At 41.7% G+C, this 26,251-nt stretch overlaps 1 protein-coding gene across 1 annotated transcript in view; it reads left to right on the top strand.

Annotated features, from left to right (window-relative positions):
* Positions 1–1,205: 1,205 nt before the first annotated feature.
* Positions 1,206–26,251, top strand: part of LOC310992933 (4-galactosyl-N-acetylglucosaminide 3-alpha-L-fucosyltransferase 9-like) — a gene marked incomplete at both ends in the record, with an annotated part of 38,665 nt that continues 13,619 nt past the window's right edge. The window contains one exon of the mRNA XM_083981162.1: positions 1,206–1,592. Coding sequence (XP_083837288.1) covers positions 1,206–1,592 — 387 coding nt within the window. The remainder of the gene's footprint in view (positions 1,593–26,251) is intronic.

Below are 26,251 nucleotides of genomic sequence, written 5' to 3'. Positions count from 1 at the left end.
TCATCCATCTTTTCAGGAGACATCCTGAAGTATTTCAGATGGTGATCTCTGTCCAGGGACAATTCAGCCACAAGATGGTGGAACACACCAAATCCCTGTCGTCTTTTGTTGATGGGGTGGACCCACATTCTTCTTCTTCTCTGCCGATGCCTGCAAAGCAACAGGTACAAAGCAAGGGCTTGCACTGGGAAAAAGGCAGAGAAAATAATAGATTTAATACAAGTGAAGAGTAGATAAACAAACATGTATTTAAGACCTCAGTATTTCAACGGTATATCTACACAATTAAGTACTAGTCTACTACACAACGCTGGTAAGTGGTAACACACACTCCGTGTCCCTGTGTGTGCGTGTGTGTTTGTCTCTCTCTGTGTGTGTATAGCCCTATAGAATACTTTCATTCACGGATAAATAAAAGAAGTGGACAAACATGTTTGTACAGTCAGGAAAACATGGCGTTATAATTATATGAGGTGACTGTGATTCAGTGACTGTGATTCTGGCTGATAATGGTTGTAACTTTTATGCGAAAGATGATTTTGTTTTGTTTTTTGTGTTTCACTTTGTAGATGTAACCATTTTGCTTTGTTTGTGACCTCATGTATTGAAAATAATAAAGTTACTTATTTCTTTAAAAGGTCATACCAGTAATTTCTCTATTGTGTCCCTTTTTAAAGTTGCACAACATTGTAGATGATACACCAGCTGCTAAAACACCTCATTTCATCTAAAGCATCAAAAGATTTATGTATTTAATTCCAATTTTAATTAATTAATGACACATTTAAGTAATTATTTAATGGTGTATTTTTTTTTTTCATTTTGGCACTTTCAGTCCTCCACACACAGACACCTTTACCCAATCATTATGAAAATCCATTGTTTTAAAGTAAAATCTCCAAGTCACCGATGCCTGAGCGCAGTCTGACAGAGGTTGGGCTGATGAGTCAGTGGGACATCAGTCAGATGTCACAGAGAGAAGTAGAAAAAAGACAAACGAGTTTCCCCTGATCTGTGTTGTCTATATATATATATATATACTGTATGTATAAATTTTTTTTTTTTTTTTTTTTTTTTTTACAAATCTAGGATTAGGAACTCTTACCGCTGCTGTTTGTGATTTAACACTTTGTTTATATTTTATCTCTTTCAGTTTGTGTTGCCAATAATCATCAGAAGAGGTTCTCCTCTCTTGCCGTGTTGATATGGCTCCTTCTCCCATTTCTTCTGTCTTACGCGTCAACCTGATGGTGACTCTCATGCTGGCTGGAGTCATAATCCTGATTTTAATGTACTACACATCAGCTCCATCTCCCCAATGTTATCCTCTCCTGGCTAATTCATGGCGGCCCAACAACACTGCGGTGAAACAAGTTAAACAACAGACAGAAAAACCTGTCGTGCTGCTGTGGTTCTGGCCTGAAAACAAACATTTTGATTTCCAAGACTGCAAGAAACTTTTCAACATTGACAGCTGCCTCCTCACAGATGACAGGTCTTTATACTCCAGGGCTGAGGCCGTTGTGATATTTCACAGAGCCATCCAGGACGACCTCTCCAACCTTCCTGCCTCGCCCAGACCCAGATTTCAGAGGTGGATCTGGTTTAACATGGACTCACCCACCAACACGCGCAGGATAGCAGGCATTCAGGGACTATTCAACCTAACGCTGAGCTACAGGAAGGACGCAGACATCCACGTTCACTGGAAACTGACTGTCAGAGAGAAACCAGCTGAGGACTTTGTCATTCCAAAGAAACAACAACTGCTCTGTTGGATGGTGAATGAACACGAGCTCAATGGGACACTGGAGAGACAGCGCTTTTACATGGAGCTTACAAAATACATAAAGGTGCACATGTTTTTCAGCTCCTCTGGGGAGACCTTGAGGGGTGACAACTATTTTCAGACTATTAGCAGCTGCAAATTCTTCCTTTCTTTTGAGGATTCAATCCACAGAGATTACATCACAGAAATATTCACTGGTCCTCTGGCAGCTGGCACTGTGCCAGTAGTTTTGGGTCCACCAAGAAACAACTATGAGGACTTTGCCCCAGGTTCCTCTTTCATACATGTAAATGACTTTCCTGATGCCAAGACCCTGGCTAACTTCCTCCTCAGGCTGGATGAGGATAATCAGACGTATGTCAAATATTTTGATTGGCGGCGTTTCTACACATTCAAACGCCATCCCACGGAGGAGAGGCAGGAGTTTGTACACGCTATCTGCCAGGCCTGTCATCACGTGGCCATGAACAAGGAGTACAGAGTGGTGCTTGATCTGTACAAGTGGTTCTTACTGTGACACTGTCAGACTGTGGTGACCATGCTGCTGACAAGTACTCACTAGAAATACAACTTTTGCCTCAGCACAGGGGAAACGGTCCATGTGAGGATTCATATTGTCATTGTCTTGTAAAATATTTGTCCATTTTAGACAATTAAAATACTTAACTCATTGAGTGCCAACCACGTAATTTCTCGTTTTTCATTCCCATGCGTTGAGTGCCAAAAACGAGATTTCTTGTTTTTTGCTTCTTTTTTTTTAATTATGAAACTAGACACTTTAAAGGGACAATGAGGAGTTTTGGAAAAGCTTAGTGTTTTCACTCTACATTTATGGGGGAGCATACGTCAGTCCGACTGCCCAAAGGTCCGACGGCTCATCTCTCCGACTACCCATTCTACAGTGTTAAGGTTAGGTTTAGGGTAAGGTTAAGGGTTAGGGCTACTTAAGTCGGAGAAGTGGGAGGTCGGCCTAATGGACGCAAAAATAAAGAAATGTATGGTCGGAGAAATGAGTAGTCGGACAGACGTCATGCGCCCACATTTATGAGCCTCCGCGCGCACCGTAGAATTCTTCGACCGGCGCAAGACGGACTCATGTTTTCATTCATCAAGAATTAAAGTCAGAGGTTCAAAGAGGTTCACATACCGTCGTAGTCCCGACCATAAATGGCAATACGGCAGCGTTATTCTCATGAGCGTCCGCAAAACCGAAAGTAAGGAAACACTGGTCGGCTCGCCCAGCATTTCCACCATAAATTAACTCATTGAGTGCCAACCATGTAATTTCTCGTTTTTCGTTCCCATGCGTTGAGTGCCAAAAACGAGATTTTTCGTTTTTTGCTTTTTTTTTAAATTATGAAAATAGACACTTTAATACACATTATATGTAAATTTGGGGACTCTACGACGAGGAGAACTGCAATAGATGACTATCAAAGTCACATGACAGCTCATGATCTGGAAGTTTTTATCATAACTCGGCTTTTGCAAACGGAGTTCTGCATGCAGATGCAGCGCAGCTGCAGCGCAGCTGCTCTGCTCTCACCCGCGAGGCTGCAGCAGCTGCTCCAGCAGCTCGGAGCAGAAACAGGAAGCTCTCAGCCGACTGTCCCGCCCGGTCTTCATCTGGAGCAACACCGTGTCCTCCCCAAAGTCCTCCCGCGGTAAAATCTGATGGTCTCTGGACCAAAGCAGACCGGTGTCTGTGGCCGACAGACCCTCACGTTCCGCGGCGAGAGGCTGTGACACGGCACGGTGCGTCTGTGTTATTGTTGTTTAGTGCCGCCCCCCCCCCGATGGTGGTTTTGTGAATAGAACAACAATTGTTGTGTATATTTATCTTATACGAGCCCTTTGATCCAGAAATGCGAGTGTCAGAAGAGCGACAGGCACAAACAGCGCACCTTTCATAAAAGACGCTCTATCTCCTTTTCTAGAAAAAAAGGAGGGATTTTGGTGAAACCCAGCCATGTTTAGCTTGACTTTTCTCAGGAACAGAGGCACGTAGAAACAAACGGTTTGTGGTCATTTGAAGCATAAAGTTAAACCTTTCAATTGAGCTACAGTATGTGTTGGTGGCAATAATATAGAATACACTATGGCTCTACATAAAAAGTCAAAAATGGTCTAAATTGCCGGTACACTTGACTAAAACTTTGGAAAGGAGCGCGGCACTCAATGAGTTAAAATAACAAAATAACGATAGAGACAAAACAATATATTTATCGAAAATGGAGCCATTAACAAGTGTGGGTAGCGTAGATTCATCCACATTAACGTGAGACTTTTTTATAACCAAATAGAAACTCCTCGTTGTCCCTTTAACACACCTTATGTGTAAATTTGGGGACTCTACGACGAGCAGAACTGAAATAGATCATGATCAAAAACTCATGACAGCTCATGATCTGGAAGTTTTCATCATAACTCGGCTTTTGCAAACAGAGTTCTGCATGTGGATGCAGCAGCTGCTCTGCTCTCACCCGCGAGGCTGCAGCAGCTCGGAGCCGAAACAGGAAGCTCTCAGCCGACTGTCCCAACCAGTCTTCATCTGGAGCAACACCGTGTCCTCCCCAAGGTCCTCCCGCGGTAAAATGTGATGGACTCTGGGCCAAAGCAGACCGGCATCACCGACCCGGACCACAGAAGGAGCGAGACCACCGGTGGGACCGGTGTTCCCGACCTGCTGTGGCCGAGTGACCATCACATTCCGTGGCAAGAGGCTGTGCCACGGCACGGTGCGTCTGTGTTATTGTTGTTTAGTGGCGCCCCCCGCCCCCGATGGTGGATTTGTGAATAGAACAACAATTGTTGTATATATTTAACTTACACGAGCCCTTTGATCCAGAAATGCAAGTGTCAGAAGAGCGACAGGCACAGAGCACCTTTCAGAAAAGACGCTGCATCTCCTTTTCTAGAAAAAAAGGAGGGATTTTGATGAAACCCAGCCATGTTTAGCTTGACTTTTCTCAGGAATGGAGGCACGCAGAAACAAACGGTTTGTTGCCATTTGAACCATAAAGTTTCACCTTTCAAATGAGCCACAGTATGTGTTGGTGGCAATAATATAGAACACAATGTGGCTCTACAAAAATCGTCAAAAATGGTCTAAATTGCCATTACACTTGACTAAAACTTTGGAAAGGAGTGCGGCACTCAATGAGTTAATTCACTTAAGTTTATTTTTTTATTTCTATGAATTAATTAATGATTATTTCTTTAATTTTATCTGTGTGTTTTTAAATACATTTTTAAAACATTTTTGAATTTTATTTTATTTTACCTTCAAAGGGTGAAGAGCCATACAGTATATGGTCACGCAATTGACCTTTATTTGTAGAAATCAAAAATACATAATTAAAAAAACTTCCAATGATGGTTCAGGTTGGAAACTTAGAATGTCCATGTATTTAAATGAGTGCACTAAAAAGGATTAAAGCAAAACCTTCTCCTTTTCACTGATTCATGAGATCTTTCAATGCTGTAAACACCATAAGTACCATTGCCATAGCTCCCACTTGAGTTAATTGAAGAAAATGTGTTGAGGGAAGCTATAGTCCTCACTGCAGGTGGCCCCAGTTTGAATCCCGCGTTGAGTCGATTAGAGGCGAAAAAAGCCCCAATATATACATCAGGACATGTGAAAGTAATTGAAAAACAACATGCATGTGAAAACTTTATTTCTCTCATAAATATCATTGTGGAGGCTGTAATTAATCAAACAACCACAGGATTATTTACTGGTAAAAATAAAAACAATAAAACAACTATGAAAAGACATGTATTGTCACTGTATAACAACAACAACAAATACATTTTAAAATCTTGAATCAAATATTCACATTTGAATTGGTCCAGACCTTCATGTTCCCCTCAGGATGAACCATAAGAACTTTACTGATCCTCTCATTTTTCATTCTAGCGCCACCATCAGGTCACATTTGAATTTGTCCAACACTGTGGTTACAATCATAACCTCAACTAGAAAATTTCCTCTGGGGAAATTTTGAATGGGCCACGGGGCTACTGCCGGTTTTGCCATCTCTGTCAACATGGGAATCAAACCCACGATCTTAAGGTCAAGACAGAGCTGATCAGACAGACACATGATCATCTTTCTATTGCACTGATATGGAGGAGCTGTAACCACATTAGGTTAACTGTGTGTGTGTGTGTGTGTGTGTGTGTGTGTGTGTGTGTGTGTGTGTGTGTGTGTGTGTGTGTGTGTGTGTATAATCACATGAAGTTACCTGTGTGTGTTAGAGTGTGGGAGAGTATGTTACCTGTGTGTTTTGATGTGTGTGTGTGTCTGTAACTATAATCACATGAAGCTGGCTCTGGAGTCTGTGTGTGTGTGTGTGTGTGTGTGTGTGTGTGTGTGTGTGTGTGTGTGTGTGTGTGTGTGTGTGTGTGTGTGTGTGTGTGTGTGTGTGTGTGTGTGTGTGTGACTGACTTGACACATGTTATGAGCTGCATCCTGTGTCAGTCTGATTTAGCTGTGTCTGTGTTTATAAACATTTAAACGAGCGCCAGGTGGATTGTTTATGAAGTTAACGAGCTCTGGCCTGAGAATCACAGAGGTTACCACGGCGATAGGGGCCCCCCAGGCTGAGACAGACAGAAACGTGGAGAACAAGAGCGATTTTCTGCCTCTGCACCGGTCTCACATTTAGGCTTACTGTGACAAAACGGTAACTCCTATCAGAACAAAACACAGATCACATTGCTCTAAGGACTTCCTGAAAATTTGGTACGATTTGGTGTTTCTACAGTAAATATTTTGGAGACGCTGGCAGTTTTAAAACATCGGTCCGTTCTGCTTCTCTCAGAAAATATTTGTATTGGAGTCAATGAGGAGCAGAGACAGACGTGGCCGCACTCAGAGGCTTATTCTGTAAATTCTGTAAGTCTCTCTGATATTTTGAGCACATGATATGAGAGATAACAAGTTTGTCTTACAAATTCTGAAAAAATTATGTGTGTAGAGTGTAAATTGTGGCCGGGCCGAGTGTGGAAAGAGAAAAAATCTGGAGTTTTTCTGGCATCTCTCCCACTCTAACCGATGATGTCACGCGCTCTGACACGAACATTCCGTGCAATACACAACCATTATAATCTCATAATTTCTCCAAAAATGATCATGGTCATTGATCAGGGATTGATCAAAAACTATATGACCTATCAAAACGTGGAGTAATACGACAATACACAAGACTTGTGTCTACTGTTTAAAGTTTAAATGGAGTCTCTAGGTGAAAGTATGCCTGAGCAGTAGACGTTTGTTAAACTCCAATGATTGGTCTTTTTCGCTCTTTTTTTCCGCCCGTCCCATTGACTTCAATGCAAAATTTTGATCTGGTCCCTGCAGCTATTTCATAGCTGTAGGGATCAGTGCCCGGTGCGATTGCCCGTGGCCCTAATTACCAAATGTTAGCATGCTAACACTGTAGCTGGTAAAAATGAGCATGTTAACATTGTCTTTGTTAAGTGGATGCAGACAGAGAGCAACAAAGGGCTCAACAGGGCCCTGTTTGGGAGTTTTTATGTTTGATTGTGTGTTTCAGCCAGCAGAGGGCAGCAGTGTGAAGGTTTCACTCCTCACACCAGGAGGAAACAGAGGAGCTCATTGAAGACTGACAGATGAACTGATGTTGATTATATAGTGAAACTTGACTATAATTTCTTGGTGTTGTGTTTACTTCTTTAAAATCACAGTTGAGGAGCTCTGTGGCTTTGTACTGTTGTGTTCAACAACAGGTGACAGAGTGTGTTACTAAATTCACCACTGACCTGAATGTGTTTGTGGGAACATTAATGGGGGCCCAGATTTTTTGGGGGGCATTTTTTTCTTTGCCTTTTTTTTAATGGACAGGACAGTTGATAGAGACAGGAAATTGGAGGCAGAGAGATGGGGAATGACACGACAATGACAGGATAGGGCCGCTCAACACGAGATTCGAACTGGGGCCGCCTGCAATGAGGACTATAGCCTTAACGCATGGGGCGGGTGCTCTACCAACTGAGCTAAACACCGCCCCCTCTTTTTCTTTTTCTTTTTTTTAAGCATCTGCCAGATTAAAATCCCCAAACTTTCAAAATTTCACCAGCAAGCGCTCCTAGCTTTTGTCCATAATTTCTTACCCCACAAAGCTCTTCTCTGGAGTTACAGCAATGTCCTTATCAGGAAAAATCCTTATTTTTCGACAAATGGTTTGAAAAGGACATTGACCATGTCCTTCATGGTTACATGCTGCTATTCCGACATGCCGCTATTTCGACATTGACTTCTAATTGTCGGAATAGCGGCATTAACATTATTTTTCAAGCGTCCCACTATTCCGACTTTTTTTTTTTCATTGTCGGAGTAGCGGCACTTTACTATTTTTCAAACATTCCGCTTTTCCGACATTGATTGATTGCCTTATAGTCAGACGTGTCCTTCTGATTTTTTTTTTTTTTTCTTCATCTGAGACACTGTTTCTCATACACAAATACATAGGCCTATTAGAGAAGAAAAAACAAACCCTCCAAGTTTAAAAACACACAGGCAGCTGAGATTTGGGAGGATTTTGTTTTTATTGTAGCTTATTAAAATGCAAGATCATTTTTCTGACTGATTTATTGCCCGATGCCATGTATCTCGCTTTCTTTCCCCCACCCTCCACCCGTTGTCTTCGTTGTCACTTTGTTGTCGCTCCACAGAGCACATGGCTAATTAATATGCACGTGCTGACCATATATGGTTGTGTCTAGGCATTCCGGGGGCGGAGGTGTGTTCATGTGCGCAACTGCGCACCATTCTTGGATCCAGTTTGATTTATCAAAGATAAATTGTGGAGAGTTGGGCACGCACAGTTTGATAGATCTGAAAAAGGTGTAAATATTTTGGGTATCTTTTCGCCTTAGGCCTAAGCAAAACATTTAGTAGCAGCAGTTTTACACTGCTTACTTAAAGGGATAGTTCAACATTTTGGCAAATTGGCCCATTGCCATAATTGCTATAGTCATAGCAGTAGGTTCGTTACCTTTAATTGTAGGTGTAAGCTATTTTTAGTACAGCGGAGCGCAGCAGCAGGCTGCTCAGAGCTATGCTATGGAGGCTAAGGGAATTTCTTGGTTTCCCTCATCAAACTCATCAAATACAAAATCCCAAAACTCCACAGCGCTTTTGTAGACAAGTTGTGAGCTGCACAACCACCACGCTATGAGATAATGACGGAACGATACGAAACGGAGCCGTTTTCGAGGTAAATTCATACAAAACCGCTGATGCGCGTTGCGTTCAGGGACAGTTTTTCAGCAAGCAGTCTCCGTATTTACCCTGTATTTACCTCGAAAACGGCTCCGTTTCGTATCGTTCCGTCATTATCTCATAGCGTGGTGGTTGTGCAGGTCACAACTTGTCTACAAAAGCGCTGTGGAGTTTTGGGATGTTGAATTTGATGAGTTTAATGAGGGAAACCAAGAAATTCCATTAGCCTCCATAGCGTAGCTCTGAGCAGCCAGCTGCTGCGCTCCGCCGTACTGAAAATAGCTTACACCTACAATTAAAGGTAATGAACCTACTGCTATGACTATAGCGATTATGGCAATGGGCCAATTTGCCAAAATGTTGAACTATCCCTTTAAAGTTTTGATAAATGAGGCCCCAGGCCCTAAGCCCAGAGACGCTCACAGTTGCAGCTCCGCGGCTCATCCGCGGCGCTGTCCGTGGTGCTGAAGGTGACAGGTTAACTTGACAAACAAACTGCAGCATAGTTCTGTTTGTTTATCATGTGTGTCAGATTTGTTTGTGACTTGATAGTTTAGTTGTTGAGATTAAGAACATCACTCCCTCATCAAACCAGTGATAGGCATGCTGAAAAGAAAAGAGAGAGAGAGACGCGCCTGGGTATCGCAGATGTAAAAAATAAATAAATAAATAAAAAAGACGACGTGTCGGAATAGCGGTATCAAAAAGTGTCGGACTACCGGCATGTCTAGATAGAGGGATGTCGTAATAGCGGGATGTCTAAATAGAGGGATGTCGGAATAGCGGGATGTCTGAATAGCGGGCGGACCCCGTCCTTCATCTCTTTGATGAATCTGATAATATGCTATTTTATTAACACTATATGTCTGTACACAGTTTTCCTGTTCCCTTCAAAGAATTTAATACTGTAACTCATGCTATTCTGAAAGATTTAATTCAATTTATGAAAAACCAGTTGAGTGACAGTAATTGTATGAAAGTTCTACCTGCACTGATGCTAGATGGAATAGACCTAACTGATAAAAAGTGTAATAACAAACATATATGCCAGTGTTTTCAAAGGAAAAAACTGAGTTATACCTAGAGGCAAATTTTATTGAAGGTCTCACATTGAAGAAAAATTGTGAAAAAACACGCACATCAGGTAGGCCCAGTTGGGATGGGTGCTGGATAAAGGAGGGAATACTAGAAACAATGAAAAAATCTGCACACCATAGAGTGCCGAAGCGGAAGCAAAAAAAGTCTCAATACGAATGAATGGGAGACCAAGTTTTATTTCGTGATCCGATTGAATTGTGCCATGAGAAAAAAATACAAGCCTGTCAGAGCGCCCGCCACCCGGAGTATCTTAAATGGTACTGATTAAATAATGGTTCTAAAAAACGGTCAATTAGGTGAATCGTGTCGCCGCTGCAACCTGAGCGGCTGCACTCTGGAACGTGGCCCTGATACGTCGGAGTTCTGCTGCGCTCAAACCCGGTCTCCCTGCCCCTCTCACCCACACACGAGGGTCCTGTATACTGGGCTGCACAGCGCCCAGCCAGTCTCCCCTCCAGAGCTCCGGTCACACGCAAAACCATCTGCTCGGCAACGACGCCGTGGGAAAAAAAGAAGGCACAACCTGACGACCCCGACCTGACCGTGTCATTTCTACATTCTTGGGCTGAACCGGGCTCGAACTGGCACGTCCAGTCGGGTTGGTTGAGCCGCTCTGGCCCGTTGAGAACTCAAATTTAAGCCCATAGGGGTCCATGCAGACAGGGAGCCCAAACAGCCAGGCAGCCCAGCCCGGAGGCAGAGGAGGGAGAGATAACACAGCAGCAAGTGTGTGTGCGTGTGTGTGCGTGTGTGTGATAGACCTACCTGCAAACCCCGAGATGTGTAATGTTTATTAAGAGAAACAGATATTTCAGGACCATGACTTGTAGGCTGAAATATATTCAAAGGCTTAAAATAACAGGACATTGGGGTGGTGCGTGGCGCAGTGGTTAAGGCGGCTGCCCCATGTAGAGGCTACAGTCCTCAACGCAGGCGTCCGTGGTTCGAATCCCGCATCGGGCAGACCTTTCTTGCATGTCATTCCCCCTCTCTCTGCCTCCCCCTTTCCTGTCTATCTATACTGTCATCACTATCAAATAAAGGCAAAAAAAGCCGGAAAATATACTTAAAAAAAATAAAAAATAAATAACAAGACATTATTCAGCAGTTTAGGCTCAAGCATGTGGAAGCCTCCTTTTGTGTATTAATATCTGACATGGTGGATCAGGAAAGTGTGCCCCGAAAAATATAGCCTATATATTTAACATGAGAGGGGTTAGAAATTCGAACCTGATTTGGGGGGAAGACTGACAGCCCTAGTATAGTGTTGTGTAGGTGTGTCTCTTGGTCTGGAGGAAAGTGAAAAAAAGTGAAGCAGAGTTGCTACTGGACACACTATCTCGTCTCCTGTCCCGTTTACTGATTTTCTATATCAATACAATATGCGAACCCAGAACGCTCGGCTACAATAGAAATGTTGCAGCCCCCAGCCCCCCCCACTGAAATCAACTTCCAGCGCGCCTGCTGGTAGATATGAATTATGTTTTATGTGTTCCTTTTGTAAACGTGAGAAACTTTTTTTCTGTTACGTACTGTCTGTTATGCTGGGCTGATTAGCGCCTCCTTTACAAACGTATTGGCACTGAAAAATTCATTGTAATGGATCAAATATTACCGAAATTGTATTTGTAATTGCGTAATATTACTGCGTTACAGTAAATAGTAATACATTACGGTAATTACTTTACTTTTGTAACGCGTTACTCCCAATGTTGACCATGTGTATATTTGTCTAGTCTTATCTGTCATAACCAAGAGATTACAGGTTACATCAGACGTTTGTGTGGTGGTGTAGCTGGGACACCGGGTTGGAGGCTCTTATCTTACAGCCTCCATTCTCCCATTCTTCCTGGAACAAGTTACAATTTAACTCTGGACTATCTCCCTTCAGGACACTTGGATTGCAGTGGACGAGCAGTAAGGAGGAATATTACAAGGTTTTTGTGTAGTTTTATGGACCTTTTTGTGTTGGGTGCTAAGGATTTCGTTGGACTACGAACCCCCCTCCTGGGTCTTCAGATGCACTTTGAGGAGTAAACTACTCTGGAGTATTCATCAGCATGAGGGTGAGTCAGAGATGGGGACTCGAGTTTGCGACTCGAACTCGAGTCGCATTTAAGTCGCACCCACAGAGACTTCAGACTCGACTCGGACTCGTGCCCAAAAGACTTCAGACTCGACTCGGACTCGTGTTTTGAGACTCGTGAACAATCTTTATTTTTTTGGCTCATGCCTCCCTCCTGACAGGACGACCGACAATCTTTTTCTTTTTTTTTGTTTTGCCGTTAACACACCACTAGCGGAGCAGCGCCACATGGCGGTAACGTTATTCAGATGGAGGTTAGATCTTCATATTGAACTCCTACAGAGTGCAGCCAAACACCAGTGACTAAAGAGAGAGGAGCAGCAGAGCTCCTCTGACAGCGCAGTCAGCTGCTGCGGGTGAGTGACAGGTGACTGTGAACCGGCTTTTTTTTTTTTTAATAGCAGCACCGTCCGTAGCCTACATGTGAGGTAGCCTACAACGTCCGTTTGTTGTCAGACCTTCCTTCACGGGGACTAGCTGCTGCATAACTGGCACATATCAGGCTACTGTAGGCTAAATCCTCCTGTTTATTTATTTTTTTGCTGCGAAATATAAGGCACGTATGGAAGTCTGTACGTGTCGACACGCCCCCATGAGTTGATGGAGCTAATTAAAAAAAATAATAACAACCAGTTCTTCTCTCAGAAACATGCGGTTCCAGAAAGGTTTTGCTGCACATAAAGATGTGAGCTATAGGTACCATCCAGATCTTATGACCTATAATTAACAGCCTAAATCATTTTCCATGTTGTTCATCTGGGTTTTCTGAATTCAACAAAGCAAAAAAAAGAAAAAAGAAAAGGCCAGTGCAGAGGTGCAGAGCGGCCTTGATTTTCCTTTTTTCTTCATATTGCATTGCAATATCCTGTTTAAAGTGATCATATAATAAACAACTAATCAATACTGTATGCTAATAGATAAAGGAGTGATAATAATACAGTAAATACTTTGAATTTCTTAGATATAACTGTGCAGTATCCTTAGTAGACCGGATAGCAGCAGATGATAGAAGGCTCATTACAACCAGAAGAGACCGTGAGACTTTTATTTTTTAGAGACTTGAGACTTGACTCGGACTCGTGACCAAAGACTTGAGACTTGACTTGGACTTGCAAAAAAAGACTTGTGAACATCTCTGGGGTGAGTCAATAATGACTGAATTTCATTTTTTGGTGAACTATTCCTTTAACTCTTTACCTAATGAGGACATATTTTATTTCATCATGGCTATAAACCACTAAAAACGTATGCACACCTCCAAAGGCAGACAGGTGACAGGAGAAGACCAGTATGGTCATTGAACTTTATCAACATTTCGTTCCATTTGTCCTTTGTCAGGTTATGTTATTTTTATTATGGCTATAAGATGATAAGGAAATGTATGTGTCTGTGTGCTTTGACCCTTTTTCCAGGAGTACTTAAATTTGAATTTTAAACATCTGGTAAATGATTATTGCACATGGTATGGATGCAAGAGCAGTTTAAATAAGTACAACACAACTGTGTTTTTTTTAAAAATGGGTTTAGTGAGGAAAATATTGTTATTGCACATGAAGTTCTGATTTGACATTTGAAATGGGAACCTATACATGTTGGGAATCAATCTTAGTAATGTTTTGTGTCTAGGGCTCGGGGTTTACACAAGAACAGTGCAAAATTGAACTCTTAACAGGCGAAAAAGTGCAAAACCAAACTATATAAATAAGGTGGAAACAAGCAAAACCAATCCATATGGTAAAAATGTGGAAAACCCAACTATATACCATACGTTAAAAAAAGAAAGTTCACCCAGGCGCGAGCCTGCTGCAGCCGCCGCTCCTGCTGACAGCAGACCGGGGGAGAAAAAAAGACAGCGCTTGTTTTGTGGTTAATTATGCACATGATCTGTTTGACCCGAAAAAGGAAAAAAGGGTCAATATGCAGCCTCCGTTTCCTTTCTGATTGCGTCCATCTGTCCATTTGGGGTGGGGTTTCGGAATGGAGGGTTTTCCCCAATAGCCTTTTTGAAATAGTGGAATGAAACGAAGAATGATTCAAACAAATCATCAAAATAATCAAATTTAACAAAATAAAGAATTAGACACCAAAGTAAATATTATTGAACATTATTTTTTCATTACCAAATATTATAGTAGGACAGCCTTCTCAAGCAGTCTGGGATGCATTTGAATTATTTAGCATTTTTGAATGTCTTCGGCAAAATTCAAATCTATCATTTTTATGTAGATTAATCTAGATTTAAAAAAAAAATCTATACCCAGCACTACTAAAAACAAATTGTTAGTCATGCAGATGTAACAACAAACACCAAATCCCTGTTGGATGAGGTGGCAAAAAAGGTAGGGGGCTGGTATAGCAGTTGTCCCAAGGTGTTGTACTACACGCCTGTGGCACCAGGTACTAATAAATGCATAAAATGCTGTAAGATTATTTTGTGGGAAACTGGGAACACGAGTAATATGATAAAGCACCACATCAAACATGGAGAAAACTTCAGGGTGGAGAACTGCACGGTGTTTACGATGCCCAGCTTCTACAACACCAGTGTCGTCATCTCAACAGGACATGGAGCAACCGTCGATAACTTCAGGTAAAATGGTTACAAAGGTCAAAGGTCTTTATTTTATCAATTTGCTCCATTCCAGTGTAATGTAGACAAAATGAGATGGCGTTTCTCAGGGACTCGAAATACAACACACACACACACCCCCCCCTTCCCACCTCCATTTCCCCCACACATACCCACTCACTTATAAAATATAGAATACATTTTTTTTAGGGCCGGGACTTTAACGCATTAATTACGATTAATTAACTACACAAAAATGAACGCGTTAAAAAAAAATTAACGCATTTTAATCGCACTTATTAAATTTTTTTTTTTCTCACGTGTGTCTACGTGCGGTGCGCCCGCACGCGAGAGAGGCGGCAGTTTGAGAGGCTGACTGGCAGAGATGAGAGCTGGTGAAACGCTAGCATGGTTATTTAAAACACCATCTCTGATCTCTGCCTGCACATAGATACACAGACACGGGCGCACGCTAAATGCGCTATATAGCGCTAATTGCTCAGCTGCAGCGCTATATCTATGACCTGTCACTGTCACAGGTGCATCTCATCTCATTTATAGGACTTCACCCTCAGAGCTGTCTGTCTTCAGACTGTCCTGACCTGTCCCTGAACATCACACAGGGACAACATGAAGCTGCCTGTGTGATTGGTTACTGACTTTTATTAATGTTTACGTCAGGCTGAGTTCAACAAATCAGTTTATGCTACTGTGATTTAAGTAGCCTAGTTAAATACTACAGTAATCATCATAGTGTATTGGAAGGAAAGACCATTTAATCTGTATGTATCAAATATCGATTAATGAATTAATCGATAATTTGCATCCCTAGTCTGTTGGTCTTGGTTAAGTACCACCTTGAATGCTTAAGCTTATGTATTCAGTCATTCAATGGTATACTAAAATCCATGTGGAAAAAAAATGCTTCTCACTGTTCTCAGGTCAAATATTTATATGCGATTAATTGCGATTAATTAATTACAAAGCCTCTGATTAATTCGATTAATTTTTTTAATCGAGTCCCAGCCCTAATTTTTTTTAATATATATATATATATAAAAATAGAGTAAGAATCTCGATAAATAAATAGAAGAGAAGAGAGAGAGAGAGAAAAAAACAGTTGAGTGCAAATCAATGCTACAGTGTCAGAGCAGTGCAGTTCAGCTGTTCATAAGCCTAACAGCTTGTGGTAGGAAGCTGTTGGACAGCCTGGTGGTTCTACACTTGACGCTTCTGAACCGTTTGCCTGAAGGCAGTTCAAAGTGCTTGTGTAGAGGGTGTGAGGTGTCCCTGACAATTGACCTCTGGCTAAGCCCCGCCCCCTCCACTCACTCGGACAAACATTCGGTGACAGTTGCTATGGCAGCTTTCCCAGTAGGAGACATTTCACAGGAGGCAATTGATGGTTTTTGGAGACAGAAAGATGAAATATCATCTCGAAGTCACCAAAACGTCACTTAGCTTTACTGCTATGGCTGTCGGTTGCCGCCAAACACCGATAGCGACGGGCTAATTTATGTTAGCCTGTCTATGGAGTTTTACATTATACGTTAGCATTAAGCTAGCGGACTTTATGCTTAGTTGTGATACTGGCTAACATCTTAACATCTCTTACAATATGTTGCCTCAAATACGTTGTTGACTTAACTTAGAACAGATGTAGACATCCTTGTTAATTTTATCCACGTTTAGTTGGTGTTGTGGTCTACTGCATAACTTTATCCAGAGCAGACACTTCTCTCGGTTGAGATGTGGCTTGGAAAAAGGTTTAAAAAAATCCACCCCGTCGGCCAGCCTCTCGGGATACCTAGTGTCGGAGTTGCATGTACCCATGCACACCGTTTGACCATTTTAAACTTAAAATGTCAAGAAAAAACATATAAAAACGAATTAAAACTGACTAACTGCAATGCATTTCAATGGACGTGGAAGCAGAGAATGTCCGAGTGTATGGGCTAGCTATGCGCACTGTGATTGGCTCATCGGGTTTGGGAGCGTGGCTTAGCCATAGGTCAATTGACAGGGCTCTGCTCCTGCACCGGCTGAAGAAGAGTTCCTGGACAGAGGGGAGGGAGACTCCGATGGCCCTCTCTGCTCCTCTGACTATCCTCTGTAGGGGGACAGCTCTCCATTCCGACACACCTCCACTTCGACACCCCGCTGTTCCGAAATACCCCCACTTCGAAACACTGCTACTCCGACCCCCCCCCCCCCCCGCAGCTGTCCAAGGTGCTGAACCGCGTGACGTTGTTTACATTCTGCTTTGTGGCTTGTCTGTGAAACGTGTGCTGCTCAGGGACTGGGCAGATCTGTCCCACTTGCTTCCTCCCGGGCTCCGTTGTTGGAGATCTCCACACAGTAAAAGAAATACACTTCCCCCCTCCCCCCTGCTCCGCTCGAGCGCGGCTGAACCCAGCTTGAGCTCACACGGGCGCGAGGCTGCTGCAGCCGCCGCTCGTGCTGACAGCTGACTGAGGGAGATGCTTTGGTTGGGCTTAGGCAATGAAGAAAGGAGTTGGTTAAGTTTAGTAAAAAGACCAGGTAGAGGCTAGACAGGCTAGAAGCATAATGAACGTTATATGTCATTAATATGAAGTATTTGCTTGTTTTGCAGTTAATTATGCACATGATCCGTTTGACCCCAAAAAGGAAAAAAGGATCAATGCGCACTGCACACTGGGGGTTTCCCCCAATAGCCTTTTCGGAGTAGCGGGGTCTTTAGAAAAAATAGAAAACCCCGCTATTACGATGAATGGAAGTCTATTGTCGGAAAGGCGGGGCTTCGGAAAGGCGGGGTGTAACCCCTCTGTAGGGCTTTTTGGTCTGACACACTGCAGCTGGAGAACCAAGTCGAGATGCAGTAAGTCAGTACACTCTCCACCACGCCTCTGTAGAAGATCCTGAGGATGTTAGTGGACAGGGAGGCTTTTTTCAGCCTCCTCAGAAAGTGCAGTCTCCGCTGGCCTCTCTGCACAATCCCAGAGGTGTTCTTGCTCCACCTTAAGTCCTGCGAGATCTGGACTCCGAGGAACATGATGTTTTCCACCCTCTCTACTGTTGAGTTGTTGATGCAGAGGGGGGCATGCTCGTGTTGTGACCTCCGGAAGTCGATGATCATCTCTCTCTCGTTACCCCGAATGAGTCCCACGACAGTGGTATCATCCGCAAACTTTATGATCTGGTTCCCCTCCTACCTGGACACGCAGTCATGTGTCAGTAGTATAAATAACAGAGGACTGAGTACACAACCTTGAGGAGAAGCTGTGCTCAGCGCGATGGATTTGGAGGTGTTTTTTCCAATGCGGACCGACTGTGGTCTCTCTGTCAGGAAGTCCATGATCCAGAGGCATGTGGCGGTGTTCAGGCCAATAAGGAGGAGCTTCTCCAACAGTCTTTGGGGGATGATGGTGTTTCATTTCGTTTTTTTTTTCGTTTCTTTTAGTTTATTTCGGTCAATACATGTCATTAAAAGAAAAGTAACAAACCAGAAAGAAAAAAGTAAATAAAGAAAAATAACATCAATCAGAGTAAACAATAAGTAAACAGAAAAAGAAAATTTGGACCGAAAAGGCTGAAGCATAGCTTATTACGCCTACCATATTACAACTCTGGTTAATTTAAAAATTTTAAAATGTACAATTTGTTATTTATTAACTCATTGAGTGCCGCGCTCCTTTCCAAAGTTTTAGTCAAGTGTACCGGCAATTTAGACCATTTTTGACTTTTTATGTAGAGCCACAGTGTATTCTATATTATTGCCACCAACACATACTGTGGCTCAATTGAAAGGTTTACCTTAATGCTTCAAGTGGCCACAAACCGTTTGTTTCTACGTGCCTCTGTTCCTGAGAAAAGTCAAGCTAAACATGGCTGGGTTTCACCAAAATCCCTCCTTTTTTTCTAGAAAAGGAGATAGAGCGTCTTTTATGAAAGGTGCGCTGTTTGTGTCTGTCGCTCTTCTGACACTCGCATTTCTGGATCAAAGGGCTCGTATAAGATAAATATATACAACAGTTGTTGTTCTATTCACAAAACCACCATCGGGGGCGGGGGGGGGCGCCACTAAACAACAATAACACAGACGCACCGTGCCGTGTCACAGCCTCTAGCCGCGGAACGTGAGGGTCTGTCGGCCACAGCGGCTCGGGAACACCGGTCCCGCCGGTGGTCGCGGTCCTTCTGTGGTACGGGTCGGTGATGCCGGTCTGCTTTGGTCCAGAGACCATCAGATTTTACCGCGGGAGGACTTTGGGGAGGACACGGTGTTGCTCCAGCTGAAGACCGGGCGGACTGTCGGCTGAGAGCTTCCTGGTTCAGCTCCGAGCTGCTGGAGCAGCTGGAGCAGCAGCGCAGGTGAGAGCGGAGCAGCTGCGCTGCATCTGCATGCAGAACTCGTTTGCAGAAGCCGAGTTATGATAAAAACTTCCAGATCATGAGCTGTCATGTGACTTTGATCGTCATCTATTTCAGTTCTCCTCGTCGTAGAGTCCCCAAATTTACATATAATGTGTATTAAAGTGTCTATTTTCATAATTTAAAAAAAAGCAAAAAACGTAAAATTACGTTTTCGGCACTCAACGCATGGGAACGAAAAACGAGAAATTACGTGGTTGGCACTCAATGAGTTAATAAAAGAAATAAGCAATCACAAAAGAGTGAAAAGAGAAAAGCTGCTTGATTTGATTTCCCTTTCTTCTTCCTTTCCTTTCCCTTCCTTCTTCTTCTCCTTTCCCTTCTTCCTCCCCTGCTTCCTTCCTCCTCAAAAAAAAGAGGAAAAAAAGAGAAGAAAAAGACAATCAAACATACACCACTCATTACTCTAACTTATATAAATTAATCATCCTGTTTTAAAGTACTTTTTTAAAATAAGATTATGGTATTGCATGTTTTTTAAGTCATTCTCCAATTTGTTCCATAAATGAACAGCTGTTACCATAGTGCATTGTAATTTGATGTTAGTTCTGGTTTTTAACTTTCTAAATATATACACCCCTCTGAGATTGTAATGGCTTTGTCTTAGATTAAACATTTTCTGAATACAGTCGGGCAGCATGTTGTTGTTAATTTTGAACATAAGCTGTGCAGTTTTGAAATCCACCAGTTGTTTGAATTTGAGTTTATTAGAATTAATAAATACTTGATTAGTTGGATGCCTATTGTCGACTTTGTTTATAAGTCGCATTGCTTTTTTTTAAGTAAAACAATTGGTTTGGTGATTGACTTGAATGTGTGTCCCCACACTTCTATACAATAAGTTATGTATGATTTTATTAGGGATTGATACAAATTTTTTAAAGAATTTGTTATTAAGATATTTTTACATTTATATAGAATTGCCATGGTTTTTGATATTTTATTCTTTAAGAAGTTGATATGTGGCTTCCAGCACAGCTTATGATCAATAACCATTCCAAGGAACTTAGCGTGTTGAATGCTGAGCTGAAATCTGAGCTGAAATCAATGTACAGGATCCTGGCATAAGTGTTGTTATGTTCCAGGTGAGTGATGACTGCAGGGTGGTGGATATAGCATCCTCAGTGGAGCGGTTGGGGCGGTACGCAAACTGAAGCGGGTCAAAGGACGTGGGGAGGCTGGCTGTGATGTGTAGATTGCCGAGCCTTTCAAAACCTTTGTGTGTTAAAACATTTATTGTCAAGTTAATCATTCTGGGCATGTTGTAGGCATGTGTGCTAACGCTTACGCAACTGAATGCTTTCTTATAAAAGGGCTGAGGAGAGAACAGAAGTATCAACAGACCGCTCTCTGCTCCACCTGATCTCATTCAACCAAACAGGTAAGAAAACTGTTAGGTGGTAAGGGCATTTTAGCAGACATTTGACCAATCTGGGAACTAAATCCTTACCAAGAAATTTCTTCACAATTGTCTTTAGGAACGTGCGTAATATGATGTCTTAAAATGTTGAAATTCAACTCCTGTGGGAAACCCCCTAAAAAACTACTCAAAGTTGGGGTACCCGTAACTGGATTTTTGAACATTCCGTAATGTTAAATTTGGCCTTCAATCAATCAATCAATCAATCAATCAATCAATCAATCAATCAATCAATCAATCAATCAATCAATCAATCAATCAATCAATCAATCAATCAATCAATCAATCAATCAATCAATCAATCTGTTTATTTCGGGCATGTCAATTTAAATCATCATCATCACACTTCATCTTAGTTCAATACACATGGCCGAAAGGGAAAGCGGGAGAAGCAAAAGCTTATCTAGTCCCGCCCCCATTACCCACAGTAACAGTAACAGTTAAGTAACTTGTGAGGTATCAAACTAGGGGTTTTTCATGATCCTGAGTTGATCGCAAACATTAGTTTTACGCCCAAACACTCCTTGGTGGAGAAAAAAACAGCCACACCCACTTTTCTTGTTCATCGGAACCCCCACTACCACCAATAGAATGTATTGCAGAGAAGCCATTCCTTATCATTGCAGAGGTTGTGTTACATAATACGACTAAATACTCAATACAATATATGTATATATATTTATACAGACCCTCCAGGATTTTGTGGTGTCGCTAAATTTATTAAAAAAGTTATTATAAATGTAATTTATTATGCGGATCGGTAGCAAGCAGCGAGAGAGAAAAGACAGTGGACATGCACCAGATTTCACATACCAGCAACAACTGAAACAAGTTTGTTCGAAATGAAGATAGGAAAAGTACAAAAAATACACAGTGGTGCTACATTGATTGCAAACATGATAATGTTAATCTGCACACACACTGAGCATCAATCTCCATCAAGCATCCAGGCTCTAAGAGGTCGTTTTTGAAGAATGGAAAAAGATAGATGTTGCAGTGTGTCACAAACTTGTTCATTCCAGCTTGGGCCTATTGCTTGGTCATGACCGTATGGTAGCTGTTAGCTGGTAGTGTATTATGGGATTTGTAATGTGAGTAATGTGAATGCTATATTGGTGGGCCATTATTAACATAATATTTTTCTTGAAGGCCATATAAAAGTGTATCGCAGGACAGATCTCCCCCAGGTTTTTGACATGAGATTGACGTGTGTGCTAGATTAATGTCCAACAATGCAAAAAGGTAGAATATAAGTTATATTAAGTATTCAGTAGTAATAGTAGAAGTTTTTTGTGACATTAAAGAAAACCTCTGTCATGCACAGGAATAGCTTACTGTATCTCTAATGTATTCTATTGAGTATAGTAGATCACCGCCTAAACCTAACTGCAAAAATCATTGTGAAGACTATAGGCCTACACCATGTTTTCCTAGTTTGATAGCTAATGGAGCAGTCAGCTAGCATTTAGGAAAATAAAATGGTCAGATGGTCATCAGTCGCACATAGGAGTTGGCTAACTAACCATATTATTTACTGTTAGCCAACTAATAACCATTTTGGTAAGACTTTGATGCCTATCTCTATAATGCATTATAACCATACTTATAATGAGTTATAATGTGGTTATAGCATTGTATAACTATAATTATAAACATTCATAAATTATCATAATACTTTATAACAATAATCGTAACACACTATAAAGCATTTTATCATGACTTATAAGGTCAGGTATTATAATACCTTATAGTTGTTAGTAACTCACTGACAATGCCCACATCGATAATACATTATAAATATAGTTATAATGTGTTATAATTGGCTTATAAACGTGTATAACCATCATTATAAATACTCATAAATGATCATAAGGCTTTATAACATTTAGCATAACACATTATAGAGCATTTTATAATGGCTTAAGGTCAAGTATTATAATAGAGTTATAATGCTCTATGATGTGTTATGCTTATTGTTATAAAGCCTTATGATCATTTATGAGTGTTTATTATGATAGTTATACACGACTATAAGCCAATTGTAACACCTTATAACTATATTTATAATGCATTATAAATGTGGGCATTGTCAGCGAGTTACTAATAATTATAACGTATTATAATACCTGACCTTATAAGTCAAGATAAAATGCTTTATAGTGTGTTATGATTATTGTTATAAAGCAGTATGATCATTTATGAGTGTTTATAACTATAATTATACAGTGCTATAACTGCATTATGTATATTATAAGTATGATAATAATGCATTATAGAGATAAGCATCAAATAAAGTGTTACCACAATTTTTAAGTTTCTTTTGCATGTTATCAACGCAATGACATGACCCCTTCAAGTTCTTAAAAAAAAAGGAGATAACACATATCAGGTGTAAAAAGTAGTATGTCTGTCAATGATCGAAGGTTGTAAATGGCTTCAACATGTCTAGCACTAGCTAACTCCAAAATTCTTCACTTTTAATGCTAACCAACTACCAACTACCACTAAACAATACTTAGGCCGATTTACCATGGCAATGAATAAAAAGAAGAAGAAAGCAACCTTTTAATGTAGCTACATGTACCCAATAGTGAGAAGTGTGTGTGTGTGTGTGTGTGTGTGTGTGTGTGTGTGTGTGTGTGTGTGTGTGTGTGTGTGTGTGTGTGTGTGTGTGTGTGTGTGTGTGTGTGTGTGTGTGTGTGCGCTATGTGTATGTTTCCATTTTTACTGGTATGTGAAATCTGGTGTGCACCTGATGTCTTTCCTTCTCTCTCGCTCCCGATCCGCATAAAACTTAATGTTATATGAAAACAATAACTAGTAATAAAAACAGACATGCAAAAAAAACGTAATGGAAACACTATGGCCACAGCTGAAAACAGCTAGCCACAGCGGCCTATGATAGCAAATTTGCTGAAAAGTTGCAGTGGCAAGGCCAAAGAATTGATGATTGAATTTGCATTAATAGTTGAAATCGTGACATCATAAAATCCTGGAGGGTCTGTATAATGTCCTATAGAAAAAAGGGTGGAATAAAAGTTATATTGTATTGAGTATTTAGTAGTATTATGTAACACAGCCTCTGCAATGATAAGGAATGGCTTCTCTGTAATGCATTCTATTGGTGGTAGTGGGGGTTCCGATGAACAGGAAAAGTGGGTGTGGCTGTTTTTTCTCCACCAAGGAGTGTTTTGGGCGTAAAACTAATGTTTGCGATCAACTCAGAATCATGAAAAACCATCATGAAGAAATTTCTTGGTAAGGATTTAGTTCCCAGATTTTCATATGTTGCCCTTACTATAGGGGCACATGGAGGAGGTAAAGAGGGGTTGTCCACCTGATAGTTGACCTTGTTTTAATTTTATGAGTTATAGTTGACTGTATTTCTGACTAATATGATGATTGTGATTTAATGTCATTTAATATACAATATTTTACTTATCTAAATATGCAATGGTTTTTAAGTCCCTTATCTTCTGTTATTCAACAAAAAAACTGTTCTTTGTTATTATTATTATTATTATTATTATATTACAGGCTTGTTACTCGTATCTATTAGTTATCATGACAACATAGCATAGCATGGCGTGGGGGGCGACCGCCATTCCGACGGTCCGCTATTCTGAAAATTTCCGAAGGTCCGTCATTCCGAATTTCCGAGGGGCCGCAATTCCGAAGGTGTCAATCGCGGTGTTTTATTTTGAAGGGTCATGGACCGGATCCTCTCGTGTGTCTTTGTTTGACTTCCTGCCCGGCTTGACGCGATCGCTCTTGGAAAATACACCAGATGAAACGATCGCTGCAGAGCACGAGCCGGCGGCGCGTCTGGTGTGTGAACGACACATTAGCCGGCCGGGGTTTCCCCGGCTAAATACACAGGTGGTGCAATCAACACAGGTGAGACACATTAGGTAGTCACGAGCAGGGAGCACACAGGAAGACAGGACACAAAACTTCAAAATAAAACAGGAACTCAACAGAGACCAAAAGACACAGACCATGACGCAGGAAGACAAGACAAATAACTTCAAAATATAACAGGAAACCACTTGAGCAGGGGAACACACAGAGGACGGCCCAAGAGCAATAAACTTTCTGTGTAACTTCTGTCGAACCCTTAATTGTTGTGGTTGCACTTTAAGTTGTTGTTTCACATTTCTGTCGCAGTTTGTTTAAAACCAAAAGGACATTATGATGTGTATGGTGTTACTTTTAGTAGGCTCATTTGACATTTAGTAGTAGGCCTCACTTCGAATATTAAGTGTAAATCAACCCCAGGCTGCACTTTTGGCTGAATTTGATATCATTTTAGATTAAAAACTGTCGTGGAACTTTTGGTTGTGCCGGTGGCGAGTTAAAGAACAAGACAGAAGAGGTGGCATGCACCCAAGTTTATTCTCCAGTCTCCACAGAGAGGGGGAGAAGGGGACAGAGCACAGAACTACATGGCAGGTAGCAGTTCAGAGTAGTGCCCCAAGAACAGAGATTGCAGCCCCTTCTTATACCCACTTTATGACTCTGGTTAATTTATTACTACAAGCACTTCTAGCCTTCTCAGACAATAAACCAAGTCAACAGATGTGTTACTCAACGAATGGCTACCCCAGTTGTTGGTTTCCCTATAGGAATTTACAGCCTCGATCAGTTAGTAAACAAGGTTGTACATGGGTCATCCTAGTGTCCTTCCTCTGCCCCCAGGTTTATTGTAGGCAGCACACAAATGTCCAACACTAATGGAGTTAACAGGATTGCAACATGGTCTTACTATAACTACTTCAAAGACTACTGTTTGTTGAGCTGAGCTGCAGGCCACACCCTCTCTGCCTGGGTGCTTCAGGTCTGGGTGTGACTCCCAGCCCAGGGGAGCTGATTGATTGCACCAGGTGCACCAGGTGAAGTTGATTTAGTGATCAGAGGATGGTGAGCAGTGTGTGAGAATGTGTGGAGACATGGAAATGGACATGAAGAAGTGACGCAGGACTAAAAGCTTGTTTCAAACGAGGAAGAAGGAGCCGGTGAGCTTTTGTTTGTGTGGATTTTAGTATTTAGTGGATCATGCAGTTAAATTCATGTTAAAAATGTGTGTATTTAACTCATTGAGTGCCAACCACGTAATTTCTCGTTTTTCGTTCCCATGTGTTGAGTGCCAAAAACGAGATTTTACGTTATTTGCTTTTTTTTTTAATTATGAAAATAGACACTTATATTACTATTACACATTATATGTAAATTTGGGGACTCTACGACGAGCAGAACTGAAATAGATGACGATCAAAGTCTCATGACAGCTCATGATCTGGAAGTTTTCATCATAACTCGGCTTTTGCAAACGGAGTTGTGCATGTGGATGCAGCAGCTGCTCCGCTCTCACCCGCGAGGCTCCAGCAGCTTGGAGCTGAAACAGGAAGCTCTCAGCCGACTGTCCCACCCGGTCTTCATCTGGAGCAACACCGTGTCCTCCCCAAAGTCCTCCCGCGGTAAAATCTGATGGTCTCTGGGTCAAAGCAGACCAGCATCACCGACCCGTACCACAGAAGGACCGCGACCACCGGTGGGACCGGTGTTTCCGACCTGCTGTGGCCCAGAGACCATCACGTTCCGCGGCGAGAGGCTGTGACACGGCA

The sequence above is a fragment of the Trachurus trachurus genome (assembly GCF_905171665.1).
Source record: "Trachurus trachurus genome assembly, chromosome: 10".
NCBI lineage: Eukaryota > Metazoa > Chordata > Actinopteri > Carangiformes > Carangidae > Trachurus > Trachurus trachurus.
This window is presented reverse-complemented; position numbering and strand designations above follow the sequence as displayed.